Source organism: Oncorhynchus clarkii, chromosome 14 (assembly GCF_045791955.1).
Source record: "Oncorhynchus clarkii lewisi isolate Uvic-CL-2024 chromosome 14, UVic_Ocla_1.0, whole genome shotgun sequence".
Classification (NCBI taxonomy): Eukaryota; Metazoa; Chordata; class Actinopteri; order Salmoniformes; family Salmonidae; genus Oncorhynchus; species Oncorhynchus clarkii.
The window spans coordinates 4,381,492-4,403,718 of NC_092160.1; the positions used below are offsets into that span (position 1 = coordinate 4,381,492).

A 22,227-nucleotide genomic window follows, 5' to 3' on the forward strand; every position below is an offset into this window, starting at 1 on the left:
GTGGGAGAACTTGCACAATTGGTGGCTGACTAAATACTTTTTTGCCCCACTAACTTAATACTTCAGTTTGTGACATTGTAGCGAATCATTGTACCATCTAAAGTGCTGCGAATTATAACCAAAAATATATTTTCAGCTGGTGTACAAAACTGAAAGTAAAACATGTAAAAAATAAACTTAATGGGAAGCATAGAAAAAGCACCCATAGAACCGATCTACCGCTTCATAGACTTGCTTTCAATGAGTGACAGATCTATAACTCATTCATGAATTTGGTAGTTACCCAAAAGGTTACATACCTTTTTAAATAGAATCACTTTTTTAAATGATCAGTTACAAGTTATTGGCAATAAGGTAAAATAATAGAAAACACAAGATAGATAAGGAGTGTAATATGTTTTCTTTATTAGTAGCAGTTATTGGTACATGACTGTCATCCTTAATTACAGTGGAGTATTGATAATTGGCACAAACAATATTCATATCCAGAATATTCTCACAATGAGACTTCCTGTACACAATAATACTGATTATTGATTACTGATTCCAAAAATAAATATCCAAAAAATGAAATGAACATTAAAATGTCACGTAATGTTGTAATGACAACTAGAAAGCGGTCAATAGGGTGTGCCATCTTCTCTTCAGTGCAAACTGTAGCAAATTAAAACAGAATAGAAAAAAGGTACACAATCGAATAGCCTTCGTGGAATATGCAGCCAGCCTGATAGAAAGGGGGGAGCAGACACTGTAAAAGACCGCTTCGGGCTACATGACTTCAAAACACAACATTTTCGGAATACCAGACTGAGAAATTCCCATTCTCTGAGCAAATTCCTACAGGACTGGGACAAGGAAAGCAACTGTTATTGGTCGTTCACTGACCAATTAAAATGCCTCTTCTTGAGACAGAAAAATCAAGAAGAGATTTTTTAAAAAACACAAGTAGCACTCTTCACAGCATAAGACTTTACAACGGGGTTGAGGTGCCTCCTCTTAAGGAAATCCAATATGATTTAATTTTAAAACCCAAAAATACAAATCAAGTCTTAAAAAGAAAAAAAAAACGTATGTATTCATGAAGAGTAAGGCAAGCAAACTATTTTATACAATCAGGAAATTACTTTTACATCGTGTGTACATGGAAGTAACTTCAAACACTTCAGTATCTCTAAAACGGTTGGAGTATGTCTCCCACTACTGGTTCAAATCAGTGTCACACTGCATACAGCAGCAACACACAAGTGCAGTAGTCTCATGCTTTCAATTTAGACTCATTAAAACCTGCCCAAAGCAAAAAGGAACCCATAAAGCACGCCCAGTCCAAAAATCAACTCCTTACGTTCGAATTAACCCAACACAGTCCTGGATATGAGAGGATCAGATAGGTGTAAGACAAAGCACAACATGGTGGAAACTCTAATCTACAAGGAAGCTAGGTGGTGCTCTTGTCACAGGTTTATTTTTATAGCTAATCCCATGCAATCCTTTGCACTCTACCACAGCATCTAGGGGAGATTGACAAGAGGTGTCTGAGGGCAGGGACAAGGTTAGGGTTAGATTTCAGACAAGCCAATAGTTTAAAGGGCATTGGATTAGATGCCCTAAAGAACTAGTCCAAAAACACACCTGTATGCTATGGATGTATACATATTTTTTTAAAGAAAAACACTAGCAGGGCACATCGTTTTAACAGTTTTAGACACTATTGGAAGATCATTTATCCACAGTATCCTTACATCTATCTAACAGGGTAAGCCAGTTTCCACCATGTTTGAGGTGGCTACTGTCAGATGACGAGGATAATGCTAGTTTAGCTGCTCTCTTTCAGAGAAACAACGATATGGTCGAGACCCTGGATTAACAGACATCTGGGCCCCGTGTCCTTAAAGCGCCTCAGCGTGGGAGTGCTGATCTAGGCCCTTCAGATTTGATTCCTTGATATGATTACACAGACCGGTAGGGTCCCGATCCTAGATCGGCACTCCTAATTGGAGACGCATCGTGGATACAGGCCCAGAAATAGAGATATGTCATGCATAACTAACCTATTCGGGAATATAAGTAGTGTGTGACATTAGTCATATAGGCTACAATAGTTGACAACACCTAGTGTGACAATTTAGGACTATGATAGTAGTTGATCCCTCAGATCTTTCACCAGTCAGACTGGGGTGCTCACCCAGGTAAGAGCCAGACAGCCTGAAGGTCTTCCTAATAGGGCACAACACCACCCTGACGCCGCTAACGCCAAAATGTCCACACGTCCTGTGTGTCCGCCCAACTTAGAGTAACCAAAAATAACCCTAAAGCACAAGTCTAACACAATTCAATTAAAATGTTTGGTTGTCAGACACAGGAGAGTACAGTATAGCTAGGCTAAGCGCTGCAGTGTAAGACATTGATGTTATTGATGGTTATAATATTATGATGATTATGCTTATTGGTTCTGTGGTTGCCATGGCATCATAACACAGCCTAGGCAAAGAGCTCTACATTTTTGTATTTATTTTGTGGGTTTTGACTGCTCTATATCCTGTGGTCTTGACTCTCAGAGTTGCAGGATTGTGATGAAAAGTCCATCTTTTGGCTTGATAGCTAGCGGTTTGTCTGGATTCAAAATAATCCGTTTTTCTTGTTTAATCCGTTTGGAAGGATTACAGCAAGAACTGCATTCTGTAGCCAGAGGAAATTCAGGGACCGTTCAGGGAATGCTCCTAACCACTGTCAAGATGTAGTGGCTTTTCAGCAGCTGTGGCCTCACCCAGGTGGGCGCTACATTCCTGACTCCAATCGAGTGACTGACCATTCAGAAAAACAGGTGGTGCACTGTTGTAGAGCTCTGGGCCCGTTTTTTTCCGGACTCTCTTCGTTTCTCCTTGGCTGTCCCGTTGATGCCCTCTCCTCTGAACCTACAATGACTTTCCAGCTCAAATTGCCTCAACTTCACCCCAAAAACAGCAGATTTTCAATCTCCATCATTTCAATGTTTCACTTTTTGTGCGCTTTGAAAAGCACTATACAAGTAAAAAATTTAAATAAAACAACTTTTAACCCAAGTATGCTAGGTCTACTGTGTAGCAGAGGCCTACTATGTATTGTCTGTACATTTGAGTCATTTAATAGGACCATTAACGTCGTCATCCTCAATGATTTTAAACGCATTATCAACATGTGGTTGTAAATGAGTTTTAAATGAATCAAATAAATGTTTGTGATTATAAGTGGTCATAGAATGCTAAATGTCATTCTGGCTCTATGCAGTTGGGTCAACAGAGAGGAGGGGGGGGGGGGGACAGAAGTGTGGTCACGTTCCAAAAATATAAACACGCATACACCAATGCAGACACAACACGCACAAAAAAGGTAATGACGCCTGAATCTGTGGGTCTTTCTGCTGGACTTTCTGTTCTGCACCGAGTGAGGATTGGTGGAGTTGTTCAGAGGGAGAACACACACACACACCGCTCTGTTCATCGCTCTGCCTGCGCGTGACCAAGTGTTTATCAGTCTCGATGGGCACTACTGCTCCACAACAGCAGAGTGAATGATATGAGAAACCTTGGCATGAGCTTAACACAGTTAGAGATCTAAGTGCTCCCAGAGTGTCCTCCGCTTTCCAGAGACGACAAGACCGCCTCCATGTACAGACAGACTTCCCAAAGGGGATAGGGGCATGGCCCTATAGACTTCCACAGACAGCGGTGAGACTGATCTCTGTAGTAGGGACATGTTGAACAGAGCTAGTCTGTCCGGTCCACAACTCTTTTGCACCCCTCCCTCTCTCTCTCTCTCTCTCTTCCCTGGCCTCCATGCTCTCTCCTCTCTTCCCTGGCCTCCCTGCTCTCTCCTCCAGACATGCCTAGTCCGCTATAGTACCATCCTCTACATGGCAGCCTCAAACTACCTTCCAATAGAGAGTAGATAACATACTGATTGGAATGCTGCCCTTAAAACACTGATCTAAGGCCAGTTTAGCATTGGGTAACATAAGGACTCAGGCAGCTTAAGCTGATCCTGAGAAAGAATGCGTCTCCAATAATCCAGCAGGAATCTCCTGGCAAGACGCAAAAGCCCTCGCACAGTGAGTGAGTTGAAGAGCCAGGGTGGATGCCCTATGCTCCTAAAGGGCCCAAGAGGATTAAGTCAAGTCAATCCAGTGTGAGGCCTTGGATAGACAACACAGAGAAGGCTGTAAACAGTACAGGAGGAAGGAAGCAACACATTTTCAGTTCAGTTAACAGGCCATTACCTTACAGGCCACTGCCATTACCTCAAACAAAACATGCACTTACATACACTGGTGTCAATGACTATACAACTTCAAATGTAAGCAGCAGGTTAAATAAAAAGTGCTGTTGACATGAAGCTGGCCATACATATAGTAGAACTAAACCTGTGAGTTGAAATGAAGCTGGGCATATATAGTAGAACGAAACCTGTGAGTTGAAATGAAGCTGGGCATATATAGTAGAACGAAACCTGTGAGTTGCACTTAACTGGCAAGAGTGACTGTCCAGAGGTCCTTGGCTGTGTCTGTCTGTGTGTGTCTGTGTGTGTGTGTGTGTGTAGTAGCGTACAGTAGGGTGTAGATCGGGACAGTAGATTCAGGTATCATTGTGACTCGCCGTTGTTGCTGGCTATAGCTGTAGTGGCAGTCTTCTTCTTTGGCATCTTTTTCACCGTCTTAGTAGTAGTAGTCGACTAACAGGAGGGAAGAGAGGCAAGGAGTTTACATTAGGAAAATTAGAATAAAGAAATGACAGAGCTCAAAAAAAAAAAAAAAAAAAAAAAAAAAAAAAAATAGGTATTCAGAGAATTTGGACAAGGGCACAAGAGCCGTCTAACTCCACATTTTCAAAGTGAAAGAAAGTTAAAGATTTGCCAAATCCACCCCCCCTGGAGTTAATAGTTGGTGGAAGCACCTTTGGAAGCAATTACAGCTGTGAATTATTTTCATAACATTTTTACCAACTTTGCTCATGCTCAGTAAATTTGGTTGGGGATTATTGTTGGACAGCGACATCACATTTATTTCAGCACCCAAAGAATAGCTCGAAATGACACAGAACAATGTCGTGTGTGATTGCGGGCTATTCTTCAGGTGCTGAAATCTCTCGTTTTTGAAACTTCATTTTGTGTGACGTCGACGCTCCAGTATGTCCACATTAGTCGCTGATAAATGCCATCGTAAATCGTGGAGGTGAATAATATATGTATTTTCTTAATTTAAGAGTAGAGTAGGATGAGGTTTCCCCTTACACACTGATCTAAGGCAAGTTTAGCATTTCCCTCCACTAAGATTAAAGACTCAGCTGATCGTAGAACTGTGTCCAGGGCAGCTTCTACACAGCTGCCGGAGAAGGCGAGAGCGAGGAGCCGATATTCATACATGATAATATTTCTATTGGAGGATTATACAGTTATACCGTGGGTGACCCTGTGATTTGCACACACTTTAACACAGTTAAGAGCGGGGCGAGACTGAATTGGCTTCATCCTTCACTGAGGGTTGCGCTGTGACTCCTTAAAAAACAGAGTGGTATGTGCAATTTTCCTTTTTGATTTCCACATTTACACTCACAATACAGGCACGCACAGCCAGTGCACTTAAAACCATCACTTTTCTGACTCACCTCAGTGCAGAAGAAGCAGTCACTCAGTCAGAAATAATGCATAAGCCCCAATCCACTGTGTGTGATCCCCTACCTCTGTCTTGGCAGCGACAGGTTTTTTGGTTGCCCTGACGCTGGCCGTGCGTTTCACGGGGGCCTTCTCTACGACGTCCTCGTCAGAATGCTCCGTGGTGATGCTCCTGGTGTCTGATTGGTCCGAGCTGTGCTGCGATGATTCGTCAAGATGAGGAACCATGGAGGAACGAGCTGTGGGATTGGACAGAGGGATTGTGGACTGTCATGAGTGAAAATCATAATCATCATCATCACATTCCCTCTAGTGTGCCAGGGGTGTATTCATTAGTTGCATGCAGTAGCAAAATGTTTTGCAACGGAAACCGTTTACACCAAACAGAAAACGTTTTGCAATGAAAACAAGTTCAGGTAGGTCCCTCCCAGTTTCATGCTGTTTGCTTCATGGAGAATACATGGCAGGTTTCTAGGCTCTATCAGACATGTGGTTGGTGAATGAGACGAGAGTACATGCCTATGGCCACTAACAGGAGCTCACGCGTTAAACCCTCCAGTTTTGGTTACGGACATATTCAATCTCTCCCTATCCCAGTCTGCTGTCCCCACTTGCGTCAAGATGTCCACCATTGATCCTACCCAATAAAGCAAAGGTTACTGAACTAAATGACTACGGCGCCGTAGCACTCGCTTCTGTCATCATGAAGTGCTTTGAGAGGCTAGTTAAGGATCATATAACCTCTACCTTACCTGACACCCTAGAACCACTTCAATTTGCATACCACGCCAATAGATCCACAGACCATCTGTTTGCTGCCCTATCCCATCTGGACAAGAAGAATACCTATGTAAGAATGCTGTTCATTGACTACAGCTCAGCATCCAACACCATAGTACCGTCCAAGTGCATCATTAAGCTCGGGGCCCTGGGTCTGAACCCCGCCCTATGCAACTGGGTCCTGGACTTCCTGACTGGTAGGAAACAACACCACTTCACTGACCCTCAACACAGGAGCCCCACAAGAGTGCATGCTCAGCCCCCTCCCTGTACTCCCTGTTCACCCATGAATGCGTGGCCATGCACACCTCCAACTCAATCAAGTTTGCAGACGACAACAGTAGTAGGCCTGTTTACCAACAATGACAAGAGCCTACAGGGAGAAGGTGAGGACCCTAGAGTGGTGGTGCCAGAATAATAACCCTCTCCCTCAACATCACCAAAACGAAGGAGCTGATCGTGGACTTCAGGAAACAGCAGAGCATGCCCCTATCCATGTCAACGGGACCACAGTGGAGAAGGTGAAAAGCTTCAAGTTCCACGGCGTACACATCACTGACAATTTGAAAATGGTCCACCCACACAGACATGTGTGTGGAAGGCGGAACCACCTCAGTAGGCTGAAGAAATTCAGCTTGTCCCGTAAGACCCTCAAACTTTTACAGATACACAATTGAGCGCATCCTGGTACGGCAACTGCAACGCATGCAACCGCAGGGCTCTCCAGAGGGTGGTGCGGTCTGTACAACGCATCACCAGGGGCAAACTACCTGCCCTCCAGGACACCTACAGCACCCGATGTCACAGGAAGGCCAAAAAGATCATCAAGGACATCAACCACCCGGGCCACTGCCTGTTCACCCCGTTATCATCCAGAAGGCGAGGTCAGTACAGGTGCATCAAAGCTGGGACCAAGAGACTGAAAAACAGCTTCTATCTCAAGGCCATCAGACTGTTAAATAGCCATGACGAGCCGGCTACCCCCCGGTTACTCAATCCTGCACCTTAGAGCCTGCTGCCCTATATACATAGCCTTAAATTCACTGGTCACTTTAATAAATGGTACACTAACCACTTCATTAATGTGTACATACTGCTTTACTCATTTCATATGTATAGTGGCAAGTAAAAGTATGTGAACCCTTTGGAATTACCTGGATTTCTACATACATTTTATCTTCATCTAAGTCACAACAATAGACAGTGTGCTTAAACTAATAACACACAGTATTTTTCTTGTCTATTTTGAATACCTAATTTAAACAACCACAGTGTAGGTTGGAAAAGGTATGTTAACCCCCTAGGCTAATTACTTCTCCAAAAGCTAATTGGAGTCAGGAGTTAACTAACCTGAAGTCTAATCACTGAGACGAGATTGGAGATTTGTTTAGAGTTGCCCTGCCCCATTAAAAATCCTCACAAAATTTGGAGTTTGCTATTCACAAGAAGCATTGCCTGATATGAACCATACCTCAAACAAAAGAGATCTCAGAATATTAAGAAAGGTTGCCTTGCATAAAGCTGGAAAGGATGACAAAAGTATCTCTAAAAGTCAGTCCACGGTAAGACAAATTGTCTATAAACATTTAAGGACTGTTGCTACTCTCCCTGGGAGAGGCCGTCCTACAGAATGCTCAATGGATTAAGAAAAATCCAAGTGTCAGATTTGACAGAAATCTCTGGAAGATGCTAACATCCCTGTTGACAAGTCTACAAAACGTACACCACGGAAGAAGCCACTGCTGTCCAAAAAAACAACATTGCTGCACATCTGAAATTTGCAAAAGTGCACCTGGATGTTCCACAGCGCTACTGGCAAAATATTCTGTGGACAAATTAAACTAAAGTCCTGTTTGTAGTGTTGCACATTTTGGGGGAATATTCAGGTGTAGACTTTATGTGGGAATTCACATTAACACCATTTAAAATGTATGTTTTTTGCATTGGATAGATTTACCATATATAGAGACAGAAACAAACCTTTATCCTTATCATAAGTAGACAATTGCAAATGATTAAATCCTTCCAATAGAAAATGTTTAGTTACGAATTGAACTTTAATTGAGTTGACACTTCACATGGGATGATTTCATTGAACAAAATAAAATATTGAATGATCCATCTCCCAAAAACATTTAACATACATCTGTAAAATGATCTAGAAACTAAAGTTTTGGTGGTCTTCCTCTCAGGCATTCATGTATTCTCCCTGGACCTCCTCATTGTTCACCTCTTGAACATCCGACTGAGGCTTCATCTTCAATGTCCCTTTCCAACCTTGATGATGGCTCGTTGTCAGGCTCAAAAAGCCTCAAATTTGCCCAGATGGCCATCAATTTTTCAACCCTTGTATTGCCTGTTGCGTGGTTTGGTGTGTGTTCCCAAACAAGGTGGCTGATGTTGGTGGGATTTGGAGGATGATGGAGGCAACAGGGGAACGAGCCTCAGATCCACAAAGTCCCTTTCACCAGGTGGATGATGAGATATGTTGGCATGACTGCCATATTGCATCTCCATCCCAAAGCCCTTACTTGGAAGTGTACTTCACCAGACTGCCAAGAACCTTGCCCTCAACCAGGCCAAGGTGGCGCGAGACAGTAGTGATGACATCATAGGCCTTGTTGATCTCTACACCAGACAGGATACTCGTGCAAGTATACTTGGGGTCCAACATGTACGCTGAGGTGTGTATGGGCATTAGGCAGAAGTCTTCATGCTTTTTGATGCATTTCAGAACTGCAGTTTCCTCTGCTTGGAGCAACAGTGAAGTGGGCAGGGCAGTACGGATTTATTCTCTTACATCTGCAATCTGTCTCTGAATATCAGACAGGATGGCATTCTCTCCCTCAATCTGTGCAATGGCTACTGCTATAGGTAAGTAGCATGAGTTTCAGGCTGCTTCCCACCCTGTCCCTAAATACATCATCCAGAAGGATCCTCTTGATGGGGCTGTCCATGATGACGACAACCCCAAAGGTGGTGTTGAGAGGAAGGCAGACATTTTACGTATCCAACCTAGTGTTTTTTTGTTAGTTTATTTGCATTGTTTGTAACTTCTTTTTTTTTACGTATTTTGTATATAATGTTGCCGCTACCGTCTCCTATGATCAAACTTCTAGACATCAGGTCTGCGATTACTCACCACGGGCTAGCAGAATCCTTTTTTTCCCCTTTCACGACTCTGACAAGCCCGACGTGAAGGATATACTGCTTTCTCGGGAACAGGCCGAGATCCCCGCGATTTGCGTGTAGAGGATGTGGAGAAAAAGGGGTTAAAAGGCAGGCTGCCTTCTGAGAATTCGTAGGCGATCGAATAAACTCCCATTTCCCTCCATTCTGCTAGCAAATGTGCAATATTTGGAGAATAAAATCGACGAGCTACCCGGAAGATTAAACTACCAACAGGACACTAAAAACTATCTTATGGACACTCATAACTATCTTATGCTTCAAAGAGTCGTGGCTGAACGATGACACTCAACATACAGCTGGCTGGTTACATGCTATACCGGGAGGATAGAACAGCGACATCTGGTAAGACAAGGGGCGGCGGACTATGTATTTTTGTAAATAACAGCTGGTGCACAATATCTAAGGGAGTCTTGAGATATTGCTCACCTGAGGTCGAGTATCTCATGATAAGCTGTAGACCACACTATCTACCAAGAAAGTTTGCATCTGTATTTTTCGTAGCGGTTTACATACCACCACAGTCAGGCTGGTACTAAGACAGCATTGAATGAGTTATATTCCGCCATAAGCAAACGAGAAAACACTCACCCAGAGGCGGCACTCCTAGTAGCAGGGGACATTAATGTAGGGAAAATTAAATCAGTTTTACCAAATTTCTATCAGCATATTAAAATGTTCAACCAGAAGAGAAAAAAAAAAAAACTCGGGACCACCAATACTCCACACACAGAGGCATAGAAAGCTGTACCTCGCACTCCATTTGGCAAAAATTAAAGCAGGAAGCACCAGTGACTAAGAGCAATAAAAAAAGTGGTCAGATGAAGCAGACGCTAAGCTTCAGGACTGTTTTGTTAGCACAGACTGGAATATGTTCCAAAATTCCTCCGATGGCATTGAGGAGTACACCACATCAGTCACTGGCTTCATCAAAAAGTGCATCGATGACGTCGTCCCCACAGTGACCGTACGTACATACCCCAACCAGAAGCCATGGATTACAGGCAACATCCACACTGAGCTAAAGGCTAGAGCTAAAGGCTAGAGCTGCCGCTTTCAAGGAGCGGGATTCGAACCTGGAAGCTTATAAGAAATCCCGCTATGCCCTCCGACGAACCATCAAACAGGCAAAGCATCAATACAGGACTAAGATCGAATCGTACAACACCAGCTCTGACGCTCGTCAGATGTGGCAGGGCTTACAAACCATTACAGCCTTTAAAGGGAAGCAAAGCCGAGAGCTGCCCAGTGACACGACGTCAGATGAGCTAAACTACTTCTATACTCACGTCGAGGCAAATAACACTCAAACATGCATGAGAGCACCAGCTGTTCCAGACAACTGTGTGATCACGCTCTCCGCAGCCGATGGAAGACCTTCAAACAGGTCAACATTCACAAGGCCGCATGGCCAGACGGGTTACCAGGACGTGTCTTCACTGACATTTTCAACCACTCCTTATCCGAGTCTGTAATATCAACATGTTTCAAGCAGACCACCATAGTTCCTGTGCCCAAGATCCCTAAGGTAAACTGCCTAAATGACGAACGACCTGTAGCACTCACGTCTGTAGTCATGAAATGCTTTGAAAGGCTGGTCATGGCTCACATCAACACTATTATCCCAGAAACCCTAGAACCACTCCAATTTGCATACCGCCCCAACAGATGATCCAATCTCTATTGCACTCCACACTGCCCTCTCCCACCTTGACATTTCCACACCATATTGATGAGCTTTGAGGGCACTAAGGATCAAATGGATCCTGACAGGCCGCCCCAGGTGCTAAGGGTACACATCCAACACGCTGATCCTCAACACTGGAGCCCCTCAGGGGTGTGTGCTCAGTCCCCTCCTGCACTCCCTGTTCACTCATGACTGCACGGCCAGGCACAACGCCAACACCATCATTAAGTTTGCCGATGATACAAGTGGTAGGCCTGATCACCGACAACGACGAGACAGCCTATAGGGAGGAGGTCAGAGACCTGGCCGTGTAGTGCCAGGACAACCTCTCCCTCAATGTGATCAAGACAAAGGAGATGATTGTGGACTACAGGAAAAAAAAGGACAGAGCACGCCCCCATTCTCATTGACGAGGCTGCAGTGGAGCAGGTTGAGAGCTTCAAGTTCCTTGGTGTCCACATCACCAACACACTAACATGGTCCAAGCACACCAAGACAGTCATGCCCTCATGACAAAACCTATTCCTCCTCAGGAGACGGAAAAGATTTGGCATGGGTCCTCAGATCCTCAAAAGGTTCTACAGCTGCACCATTGAGAGCATCCTGACTGGTTGCATCACCACCTGGTATGGCAACAGCTCGGCCTCTGACTGCAAGGCACTACAGAGGGTAGTGCGAACGGCCCAGTATATCAATGGGGCCAAGCTTCCTGCCACCTAGGACCTATATACCAGGCGGTGACAGAGGAAGGCCCTAAGAATTGTCAAAGACTCCAACCACCCTAGTCATAGACTGTTCTCTCTGCTACCACATGGCAAGCAGTACTGGTTTGCCAAGTCTAGGTCCAAGAGGCTCCTCAACAGTTTCTACCCCCAAGCCTTAAGACTCCTGAACATCTAATAAAATGGCTACCCAGAATATTTATTCACTTGAACTCTGCATCCAGCAAATGGAGTAGATAAAGCATGTCTGGTTGAAGGGGTGTTTGCTGGGCGAAGAACATTCAGAAATCTCTTCCAATACACATTGCCTGTGAGCATCAGATGTGAACCAGTTTGTATACACAGCTCGAGCAAGACATTCATCAGCATTTCCCTGACTACATTACTCCATTGAGTAAAAAAACAAAAAAAACTGATTCCAGGAGGACCATAGGCTGTTGCAATCGATGAGGTGTCGGATTCATCACTTTCACCTCGAATAAAAGTAGAAGGACTTTTGTCAGAGGTTGCTTGTTGTAAGCACGGAGGGAACTTTATGCACTTGCCCAGATGATTCTGCATCTTTGATGCATTCTTCACATAGGATTTGGCACAGTATTTGCAAGTGTACATAGCTTTTCGTTCTACATTAGCTGCAGTGAAATTTTTCCACAAATCAGATAGTGCCCGTGGCATTTTCCTGTAAAGATTAGGAAAACAATGAGTAAAAAAATAAATAAATACAATTTCATGTACAGATTAAACAACTATTTTGTAAGATAAATGTTTTAAAATGAAACATATGGAAACAGGTGAATTAACACTCCTCAGTTAGCAGGCTCAAGCGAGCTAAAACTCACATGGTAGCAAAAACTAACTAGCAGAAATGATTTTAACACTTTGCTGTAGGCTACTTTTTACTAGTTAAAAAATATATATATAATTGTCTCAATATTTTCACCCCACCAATTATTGTAATCAAAACTTACCAGAAAGCATGTATTCCTTGACTCAGACAGTGTAGTAGTGTGGGCTCAATAGCATCTTATTAGTGTGTAAGATCTTGAGAATCAGCTGTACATGTGATGGAAGATTGCACTGTGCATGCAGAGGGTTGCAATTCCATTGAATTGGGGATAGTTTAACCAAAATATGCCACAAGACCTAGAATTGTCTTGTGTATCCCACAAAAAATGTCACTCTTATAAGCTAACTTTTTTGATGAATTTAAGCAAAATTCCCCAAATTCCCAGGCTTATTAACTTCCAAATGGAAAATTTCCAGAAAAATTCAGGATATTTCCCGACCCATTGCAAAAGCCTAGTTGTTTGTAAGGAACACAAAACACTGTGGAGAACAAAAAGGCACAGCACACCAACATCAAAACCTCATCCCAACTGTAAAGTCTGGTGGAGAGAGCATCATGGTTTGGGGCTGCTTTGCTGCCTCAGCGCCTGGACAGCTTGCCATCATCGACGGAAAAATCAATTCCCAAGTTTATCAAGATATTTTGCAGGAGAATGTAAGGCTATCTGTCCGGCAATCGGAGCTCAACAGAAGTATGGTGACGCAACAGGACAACAACCCAAAAGACAGAAGTAAAAACAACATGGCTTGAACAGAAGAAAATACACCTTCTGGAGTGGCCCAGTCAGTCCTGACCTCAACCCAATTGAGCTGCTGTGGCATGACCTCAAGAGAGCGGTTCACACCAGACATCCTAAGAATATTGTGGACTTCAACAGTTTTGTAAAGAGGAATGGTCCAAAATTCCTCCTGGCAGTTGTGCAGGTCTGATCCGTAACTACAGAAAATGTTTGGTTGAGGTTATTGCTGCCAAAGGAGGGTCAACCTGTTATTAAATCCAAGGGTTCACATACTTTCACCACCCTGCAAGTGTGAATGTTTACACAGTGTTCAATAAAGACATGAACAATTATAGTTGTGTGTTATTAGTTTAAGCAGACTAAGTGTCTATTGTGACTTGGATGAAGATCAGATAACATTTTATGACCAATTTATTCAGAAATCCAGGTAATTCTAAAAGGTTCATACTTTTTCTTCCCACTGTATTCTATTCAATGTCACTTCGATATTGCTCGTCCTAATATTTCCATTATTTTACTTGTGTGTGTATTGTTAGACATTACTGCACTGTTGGAGCTTGGAACACAAGCATTGCGCCACACCCGCAATAACATCTGCTAAATGTGTATGTGACCAATAAAATTTGATTATATATTTTTTGATGTTACCGTTTCCTGTTCTGTCTCTTTTACATGGTCCGTCTCGTCGCTACACTAGTTCTCTTCTTTCCTGGCTTTCATGCCATACTGCCCATGAACTAGATTTATTCCCTTTCTTCATCCTCACTCTCCTTTTCTCCCTCAGTGTTTCCCCCTGTATTCACAAACTGCCAGCCCCACAGAGACAGAGCTGTGCAGTCAGACACAAAGACGCCCCACTGACATCACATGCTATCTCTCCCCATCTCCTCCCCTTCTGGAGTGTTTCCTCCCTGGCATCCTGCAGGTTTTTTTGTGTGTGTGATTTAAAATAAAAAATAATTAATCACATGACTTCACCACCTCCCTCCCTGTACCGATAAGAGCTGTTCGACAACAGGCACAGAGTACAGACAGACAAGTCAACGTACTGTAATACTATGACTAAAATGGCTGTCACTTCTCGACAACCTTTTTGACCACTGATCTGACAGGGGTGATCAGTTCCACATACCCCAATATTCACAGTGATCTGTACGCATGCATTATATACTCTGCCATATGGAAGAACGAAGAGGACTGGCCACCCCACATAGCCTGGTTCCTCTCTAGGTTTCTTCCTAGGCTCTGGCCTTTCTAGGGAGTTTTTCCTAGCCACCGTGCTTCTACACCGCTTACTGTTTGGGGTTTTAGGCTGGGTTTCTGTACAGCACTTTGAGATATCAGCTGATCTAAGGGCTATATAAATACATTTGATGGCGCAAGCCAGCATGTGTGTGAGTGTGTGCGTTACCCACTCTGGCGTGTGGCTTTGGCGCGGGGCAGTGTGTTAGATAGCGTGCTACTTCCAGTAACTGTGTCGTCCATGGCGTCTCTTCTCATGCGCGGGTCAGAGGAACGCAGGCCCAGCTCCTCCCCATCGTTGATCAGAGTCAGGTCCTGCATGCTGAAACTACGCAGCTTCTCCGACAGCACACCCTGGCCCTGCACAGCACACACATAGCTCAAACACTGCAGACGCCCTACAGCATTCCAGTGCTAAGGCACATGAAGTGAGCATACAGTAAGAGCACACACACACCTCAAAACGCCTTGGGGTGACAAACACACAGGATGGCATATGCACATTGTAAGTTTCGTCCTCTCTCGCACACCATGTGCACACAGACACGCCCCCCGGTCGGGGCCCGGCACCTTGCTTACCTTGCTAGCTGCGGTGACGGCGGCTGTAGCAGCCAAGTTCAGCCCCCTCTTTCCAAACCTCATCATAGTCTCATAACTACGGTCTTTGGCCTGGGTGATGTACTCGTCTATTTCCTACAGGAAAAATGTAAAAAATAATTTTAAAAAAGAACAGGAGAGAAACAGAAATAGAAAGCAAAAGCGGGTGACAGTCACGCAAAACAAAGAGACAAAGAAAGATGAGTCAGAGCATCTAACCAGTAGAGAATTGACAGGCAGACAGAGCTGGATCTTATTGTGACCTCTAACCCTCTCATTGTCGGACAGGGTTAGAGTGCATGGTTAATTAAGAGTTACACATTACCTTCTCCTTGTTGGACAAGGTGGGGTGGACGAACTTGCGGTAGAGCACGCTGGAGCCCTTAGTGTACGGAGACAGGAGCCAGATCACAAAGGCTATCTTCAACTCAAAGTAGAAAGGAAACCTGCATGGACCACCACACCAGATACTTAACAGGCAGGAAAGGAGAATGAGCTAGGCCTCGTTCAGAGACCAAAGGGTGTACCAAGCATTTGCTCTGATATCTTGGTACTTTTCAGAAGGCAATAGCCTACCTACACCATGACAAATGTAAACAATCCGAAGTTGATTTAAATATAGCAATCCTGGTGAGCACATCTTTTCAACTATGAATTTGTATTGTCAAAGTATTTTGATCCACGGGACTAGTGTTGTATAGTGGCTGTAAGGGCAGTGGTCAGAGATGACCCACCAGGACTCACCAGGACATGAACAAGTCAGTGAGGGTCTCCACTGTGGTGAATAACGCAAACACTATCCAGTACATCATCCATTTCACCTGGACACACAAACGACGGAGAGAGCGTCACAAATATAGCACATGAAAGCATAGCCTACAGTAAGCTGCCGTAAGAATGTGACAAGACACACGTAGAGCATTCACTGTCTCCCGCACACACACAAGCATGCACGTTACAGCCCTTATAGACCGAATCAGTATGCATGGTCTATCACTGCCAAAGGATGGGCATGGAAATAAATCCAGTCAGTGGGAGAGTGTACCATCAATTATTGCAATATAAATAGCAAGATGGTATGGATGAATCCTAAAAGACACACTGACAGAGTGCAAACAAGTTAATACAGTGCCCTTCAGAACGTATTCAGACCCCTTCCCCTATCCCACATTTTGATACATTACAGCCTTATTCTAAATACGGATTATATTAATGTTTTTTCCTCAATCTACACACAATACTCCATAATGACAAAGTGAAAACAGGTTTAGAAATGGTTTGCAAACGTATAATTATTATTATTTTTTTTTAAACACATTATTTACATAAGTATTCAGACCCTTTGCTATAAGACTCAAAATTGAGCTCGGGCGCATCCTGTTTCCATTTATCATCCTTAAGATATTTGTACTTGGAGTCCATTTGTGGTAAATTCAATTGATTGGACATGACTTGGAAAGGCACAAACACCTGTCTATATAAGGTCCCACAGATGACAGTGCATGTGAGAGCAGAAATCAAGCCATGAGGTCAAAGTAATTGTCCATAGAGATCAGAGACAGGATTGTGTCGAGGCACAGATCTGGGGAAGGGTACCAAAACATTTCTGCAGCATTGAAGGTCCCCAATAATTATTATTTTTAAACAATATGGGGATGAGGTAGTTGGGTGTGCTATTTACAGATGGGCTCTGTACAGGTAGTGATCGATAAGCTGCTCTGACAGCTGATGCGTAAAGTTAGAGAGGGAGACATAAGTCTCCAGCTTCAGTGATTTTTGCAATTCGTTCCAGTCATTGGCAGCAGAGAACTGGAAGGATAGGCGGCCAAAGGGAAGTGTTGGCTTTGGGGGATGACCAGTGAAATATACCTGCTGGAGCGTGTGTTGCCATGGTGATCAGTGAGCTGAGATAAGGCGGGGCTTTACCTAGCAAAGACTTATGAATGTATGAAAGAGCATCTCACTGCCTGCATAGGGAAAAGCAAAACAAAAAAAAACAAAAAAAATGTTTTTGTTTTTTTTTACTCTGAACCGGGGTCAAGAGGGGACAGAAGCTCTCTAACCACTCTTATCAAAGACTACCATCGATAATGTCATTACCACCATCCGGCACAGGCCACCATAACAAGTGAAATCCAGGAAGCTTGTATGTTCAGTCCAGATTGACACTACAACACAAGATCAATGCTCTGTCATAGTCCAATGTGTGATGAACGTCATGAGAGGCTTGTGGCTGTGGTGAAATGCGAGGTATCCACTGGACAATACTTTGTCCAGGTACCGAGTGAAGTACTGGAAAACATGAAGCCTGACATCAGCAAGCGCATTGGCAATTCCACTAATGGAGCCTCCAGTATGCAAGGCCAGTATAAAAAGACTTCTCTGCCCTGCTCTCTGCAAAGTCCACCAATCAAGTGCATGGGTGGTGCTATGTACAGACATTGAACCTTGTTTTGGCAGACACAGTGTGTCTTGGCAAGTGGGTCACTTTTTTTTCTCTCAATAACAACATAGCTGTGTTCTTCAGTGAATCCTACTAGAGGATGAACATTTTGGAGAAGGAGAGCAAGAACCCAAGACACAGACGTCTTGCTCCAATCGGAGAGACAGGCTGGTGGGCTAAAGACAGTGCCTTAAAGAAGGTCTTAGGAGCTTTTGGAAATCCAGATGAGAGTCTGTATGTTGATGTCCTTCTCACTCTTTCAACCATACAAGATCAGAAAAACACTACTGCATGGGTCAAGGCACAAGGATACATAGAGGGGGTTGCTGAAGTGTGAAACAATACTTAAAAACGCAGATATTCCAGGTCACCTCACCAGTCTCAAAATATCTTCAAAACGAATGGACATTCTGTCCGTGCATCGTATTGTGTCAACAGAGGAGCAGCTGAAAGGAATGGCAAGAGATTTTGAAAAAGTCAAGGCAGCTGTAGGCACATTTGTTCAGTGGGCTAACAGGAAGTTGCAGGAACTGGATGAGGAAACAGAGCTGGAGTTAGAGACCACTCGGCCAACGAAAAGGGCTCAAAAGAAGAAAACCACGCCTGGAGAGATGGCACAAGATTAGACTTTTACTGGGGTAGAGAGTGCATACAAGAGAGGGGTCCATAATCAAATTCTGGATACAGTTATAGATAGAAATCGCCGATGGATGCTGAGTAATGGCACTTTGAATGCCGACATTGCTCTTATATATCCTAAAAGCTTTAGTCAGCTAACATTCAGTGCCAGTGGCTTTCCACAGACAGCCCTTCAAGAACAAAGCAAATACTTTATCCCTATTTGTTATATTGTTCAGTAATCTTGTTTACATTAAGTGTGGCGTGGGTTGTGGTGTATTGCTGGGGGGATTTCTGGTGGGCCGGTCTGAGACAAAAAGTCCAGGTACATATTTTGTTCTCAGTTTGTCCCTGCCTGCACCATCCCTATGATGAAGCATGGTGGTGGCAGCATCATGCTGTGGGGGCGTTTTAAAACGGCAGGGACTGGGAGGATTGAGGGAAAGATAAACAGAGCAAAGTACAGAGAGATCCTTGACGAAAATCAGCTCCAGGGCACTCAGGACCTCAGATGGGGAGGTTCACCTTCCAACAGCACAACGACCCTAATGCAGGAGTGCCTTTGGGACAAGTCTCTGAATGTCCTTGAGCGGCACAGCCAGAGCACGGACTTGAATCCGATCTAACATCTCTGGAGAGACCTGAAAATAGCTGTGAAACAAAGCTCCCCATCCAACCTGAGAGCTTGAGAGGATCTGCAGAAAAGAATGGGAGAAACTCCACAAATGCAGATGTGCTAAGCTTGTAGTATCATACCCAAGGAGACTTGAGGCTTTAAAATCGCAGCCAAAAGCTGCTTCAGAGTAAAGGGTCTGAATACTTAAGGATAAAATAAATAAATCACATTTACATTCACAAAAATGTCTAAAAACCAGTTGTCATTATGGGGTATTGTGTGTAGATTTGGGGGGGCAATTGAATCAATTTTAGAATAAGGCTGTAAAGTAAAAATGTAGAAAAAGTCAAGGTGTCTGAATACTTTACGAATGCACATAAACAATTCAAAGTACTCAACCCAGCTGAGAAGTTGAGCCACATTTGGGGGGGGGAGATATAAAAACAACAAGGCTAAAAATGGCATCCTCCTCTGTATCTCCCTCTGTCAGTCTGCATGTGCCCCCGCTCAGATATTGAGTGGGGTTTCTATAGCAACCAGAGGGAGGAGACTAAGGAGAGCGCTTGGCAGAGGACCCCTCTTCCTTCTCTTTCTCATCCCTCTGCTCGCTGACAGGGATGAGGTAAGCTGGGAGGTTCCCCTTTTAAACGGATACAGTTGAACTGCTCTCGCATCCTCAGAGACAATGGAAACTTGCAGCATCCCATTGGAGAGAGTAAAATCCCACACCCCATTTAAAAAAAAAAAAAATCATCACTTTTTCCAATAAGAATATGAGCTGGCTACAAAAAGAGACTTTAAAATGTTTATCCTACACTAATATACTGTAATAATAATTGTAAAATAAATAGGTACAGTACTCACATATTCCTTCACATTCTTCGTCTTGACAGCCTTGTATGAGGAGTAGGCCGGGTAGAGGGTCCCGAAGGCCAGGCTGAAGGATGAGGAGGAGACATGGGTCAGAGGTTAAGGTACAGTAAACAACATCACCCGGGCAACATGACCTCAAGATGCCAACACTGAACAAAAATGCCCCCTCTGTTTCAATATTTATCTAGTCAAATGTTGCTTAACACATGACTCGAGTCTAAAACCCATGATCTCAGTGTTAACATAAATAGGTTGCGTTCAAAGAAAGTAGGCCATATTCTGAACAGGCTCTAAAAATGTGCACTCATAAAAATAAAAAACACTGTTAGCCTACTTAGGGTACCAGCTGTATTGCAATAATACATGGTGACATTTAGACATTAAAAAGAGCAGTTTGTTGGAACAAATTCTCTCTCCAGGAAACAGAAGATTGGAAAACCATGGAGAGCGTTTCTGCTACTGTACTGATAGAGGGACAAAACACAAAAAGGGCTAACGACAGGTCACCCACCGTATGTGAACCTACCTGCAACACACACAAAAGGAAAAATAAATCCAGCCACACACACACACACACACACAATACTCTGTCCCGTCGGCCCGGCAATTACTGCTGATGTGACAGGAACTGAATGCTGAGCGAGGGGAGATCTAGGAGGACCACGCCTTACTGTCTGTCTGCCACACACACAGCCATCAGAGGCTGACTGCTACCAGTGTATCTACATTATGTGCATTTCTACCACTGTAGGTTAAACTGTGATAAGGTGTACCACCCTTCGGTCAGAGTGATACTTTGTGTATTCCAAACTCTCTCTTAGGCTGTCTTGTGGAACTCTTCCTGCTATGGGATTTTCTTGTTCCATTGGTGTATGTCGTGTACACTGGGTCCATGCATCTGCCTAGGTCTGAGTGATATGCCCAGCCATACATGTTGGGCCAGGGCTGCACTGTGTTAGCTTTACATTGCAGTAAGAGGAGACGTTGGGCAGGGCAGGCCAGAGGACACCCATGTGTCACAAGTTTGGACAGCACAGTAGAGTAGAGAACACTATAATGTACATATCTACTTTACTGTACTCTGGTCTACTGTACTGGCTACAATGGGAAATTGTAGTAGTCACAAACTACAGTTGGGTCAAAGCAACCACCTCATTGACACAACTCTGCAATAAAGAACTCTGGAGTCTGATGCCCAGTCCCATTGGCAAAAATGTATTAGAAACCAGTGGCCATCGACGGCCTTAAATTACTATTGCGGCCGCGAACGACCTTGTTTATCTATCAAAAATATCTGTGTCAATATCGCTAAATTAACTTGCTAACCACCTGTTGTATTCGTGGCTGTCATCACATTTTTATGATTGTCTCATGGAAATAGTCGCAGTGTTTAGCTGTATATCCAGCTAACTAGTTGGTTGTTTTGTCTCGTTTCTACCGATGTCATTTATATGAAAACGGCCCAAGCTGCTTTCTATAGCTAGCTAGCTAGCTAGGCTGTCAGGCAATAAAAGTTGTGTGTAGATACATTTGGGCAGCGCTCACGAAGCGTCAAACCTCAGTTATCACTTTTACTAGCTAGCCATACAGAAAACCAGCTTGCTTACTTGCCACTGAAACAAAGGCTAGAGTAATTGGTGTTTATCTGTTGGGCTTAGGTTGTGGTTTGTCATGTTTGCTAGGTGCATATATTCATAGGCTATATATTGTCTCGTTTGTCTATTATTTGACCGCTTAGTTGTCGTATTAGAGTAGAAGATGCCTGCGCAGTGGAGCGCATATGAGTAGTTGGCTATTTGTTTACATTGCAAGCTACAAGTTGCTTGTTTGTCCTGTTTCTACCGATGCAATTAATTTGGAAACTGTTCCAGCTTCGTAACTAATCAGCTAACATTGGCAAACTCTGTAGTTAGTGAGTGAGAAATGAGGAGCGTGTAACTATCACAATTCATTATGGAAACACCTTATTAGGAAGAGAGTGTGTGTATGGTTGAGAACTAGAGGAAGGAAGAGAGACTATGTTCCAGACTACAATTGTATCCTATTTGTTTTGTTGCTCCTCTCTTTGTTACTCTCGGTCAGTGAAAAAAGTGATGTGGAGAGTCAAGGCTCAGCAGGAAAAGGCAGGGAGGAATAGAGATTATTGGAGGGAGAGAGGACACCCGCGAGGGGAGCCTACGTTTCCATGGCGTGTGTCTGCCCTAAGTCTCACCATTCACCCTTGAACCACA

The 22,227-nt window shown here is 43.7% G+C and overlaps 1 protein-coding gene across 1 annotated transcript in view; it reads right to left on the reverse strand.

Annotated features, from left to right (window-relative positions):
- Positions 1 to 381: 381 nt before the first annotated feature.
- The window catches only part of LOC139366145 (receptor expression-enhancing protein 2-like), a 29,179-nt gene continuing 7,333 nt past the window's right edge, over positions 382 to 22,227 (reverse strand). The window contains exons 2-8 of the mRNA XM_071103292.1: positions 19,988 to 20,060; positions 16,191 to 16,267; positions 15,772 to 15,892; positions 15,429 to 15,542; positions 15,023 to 15,209; positions 5,710 to 5,882; positions 382 to 4,704 (exon numbers count right to left, since the gene is read on the reverse strand). Coding sequence (XP_070959393.1) covers positions 4,615 to 4,704; positions 5,710 to 5,882; positions 15,023 to 15,209; positions 15,429 to 15,542; positions 15,772 to 15,892; positions 16,191 to 16,267; positions 19,988 to 20,060 — 835 coding nt within the window. The 3' untranslated portion in view covers positions 382 to 4,614. The remainder of the gene's footprint in view (positions 4,705 to 5,709; positions 5,883 to 15,022; positions 15,210 to 15,428; positions 15,543 to 15,771; positions 15,893 to 16,190; positions 16,268 to 19,987; positions 20,061 to 22,227) is intronic.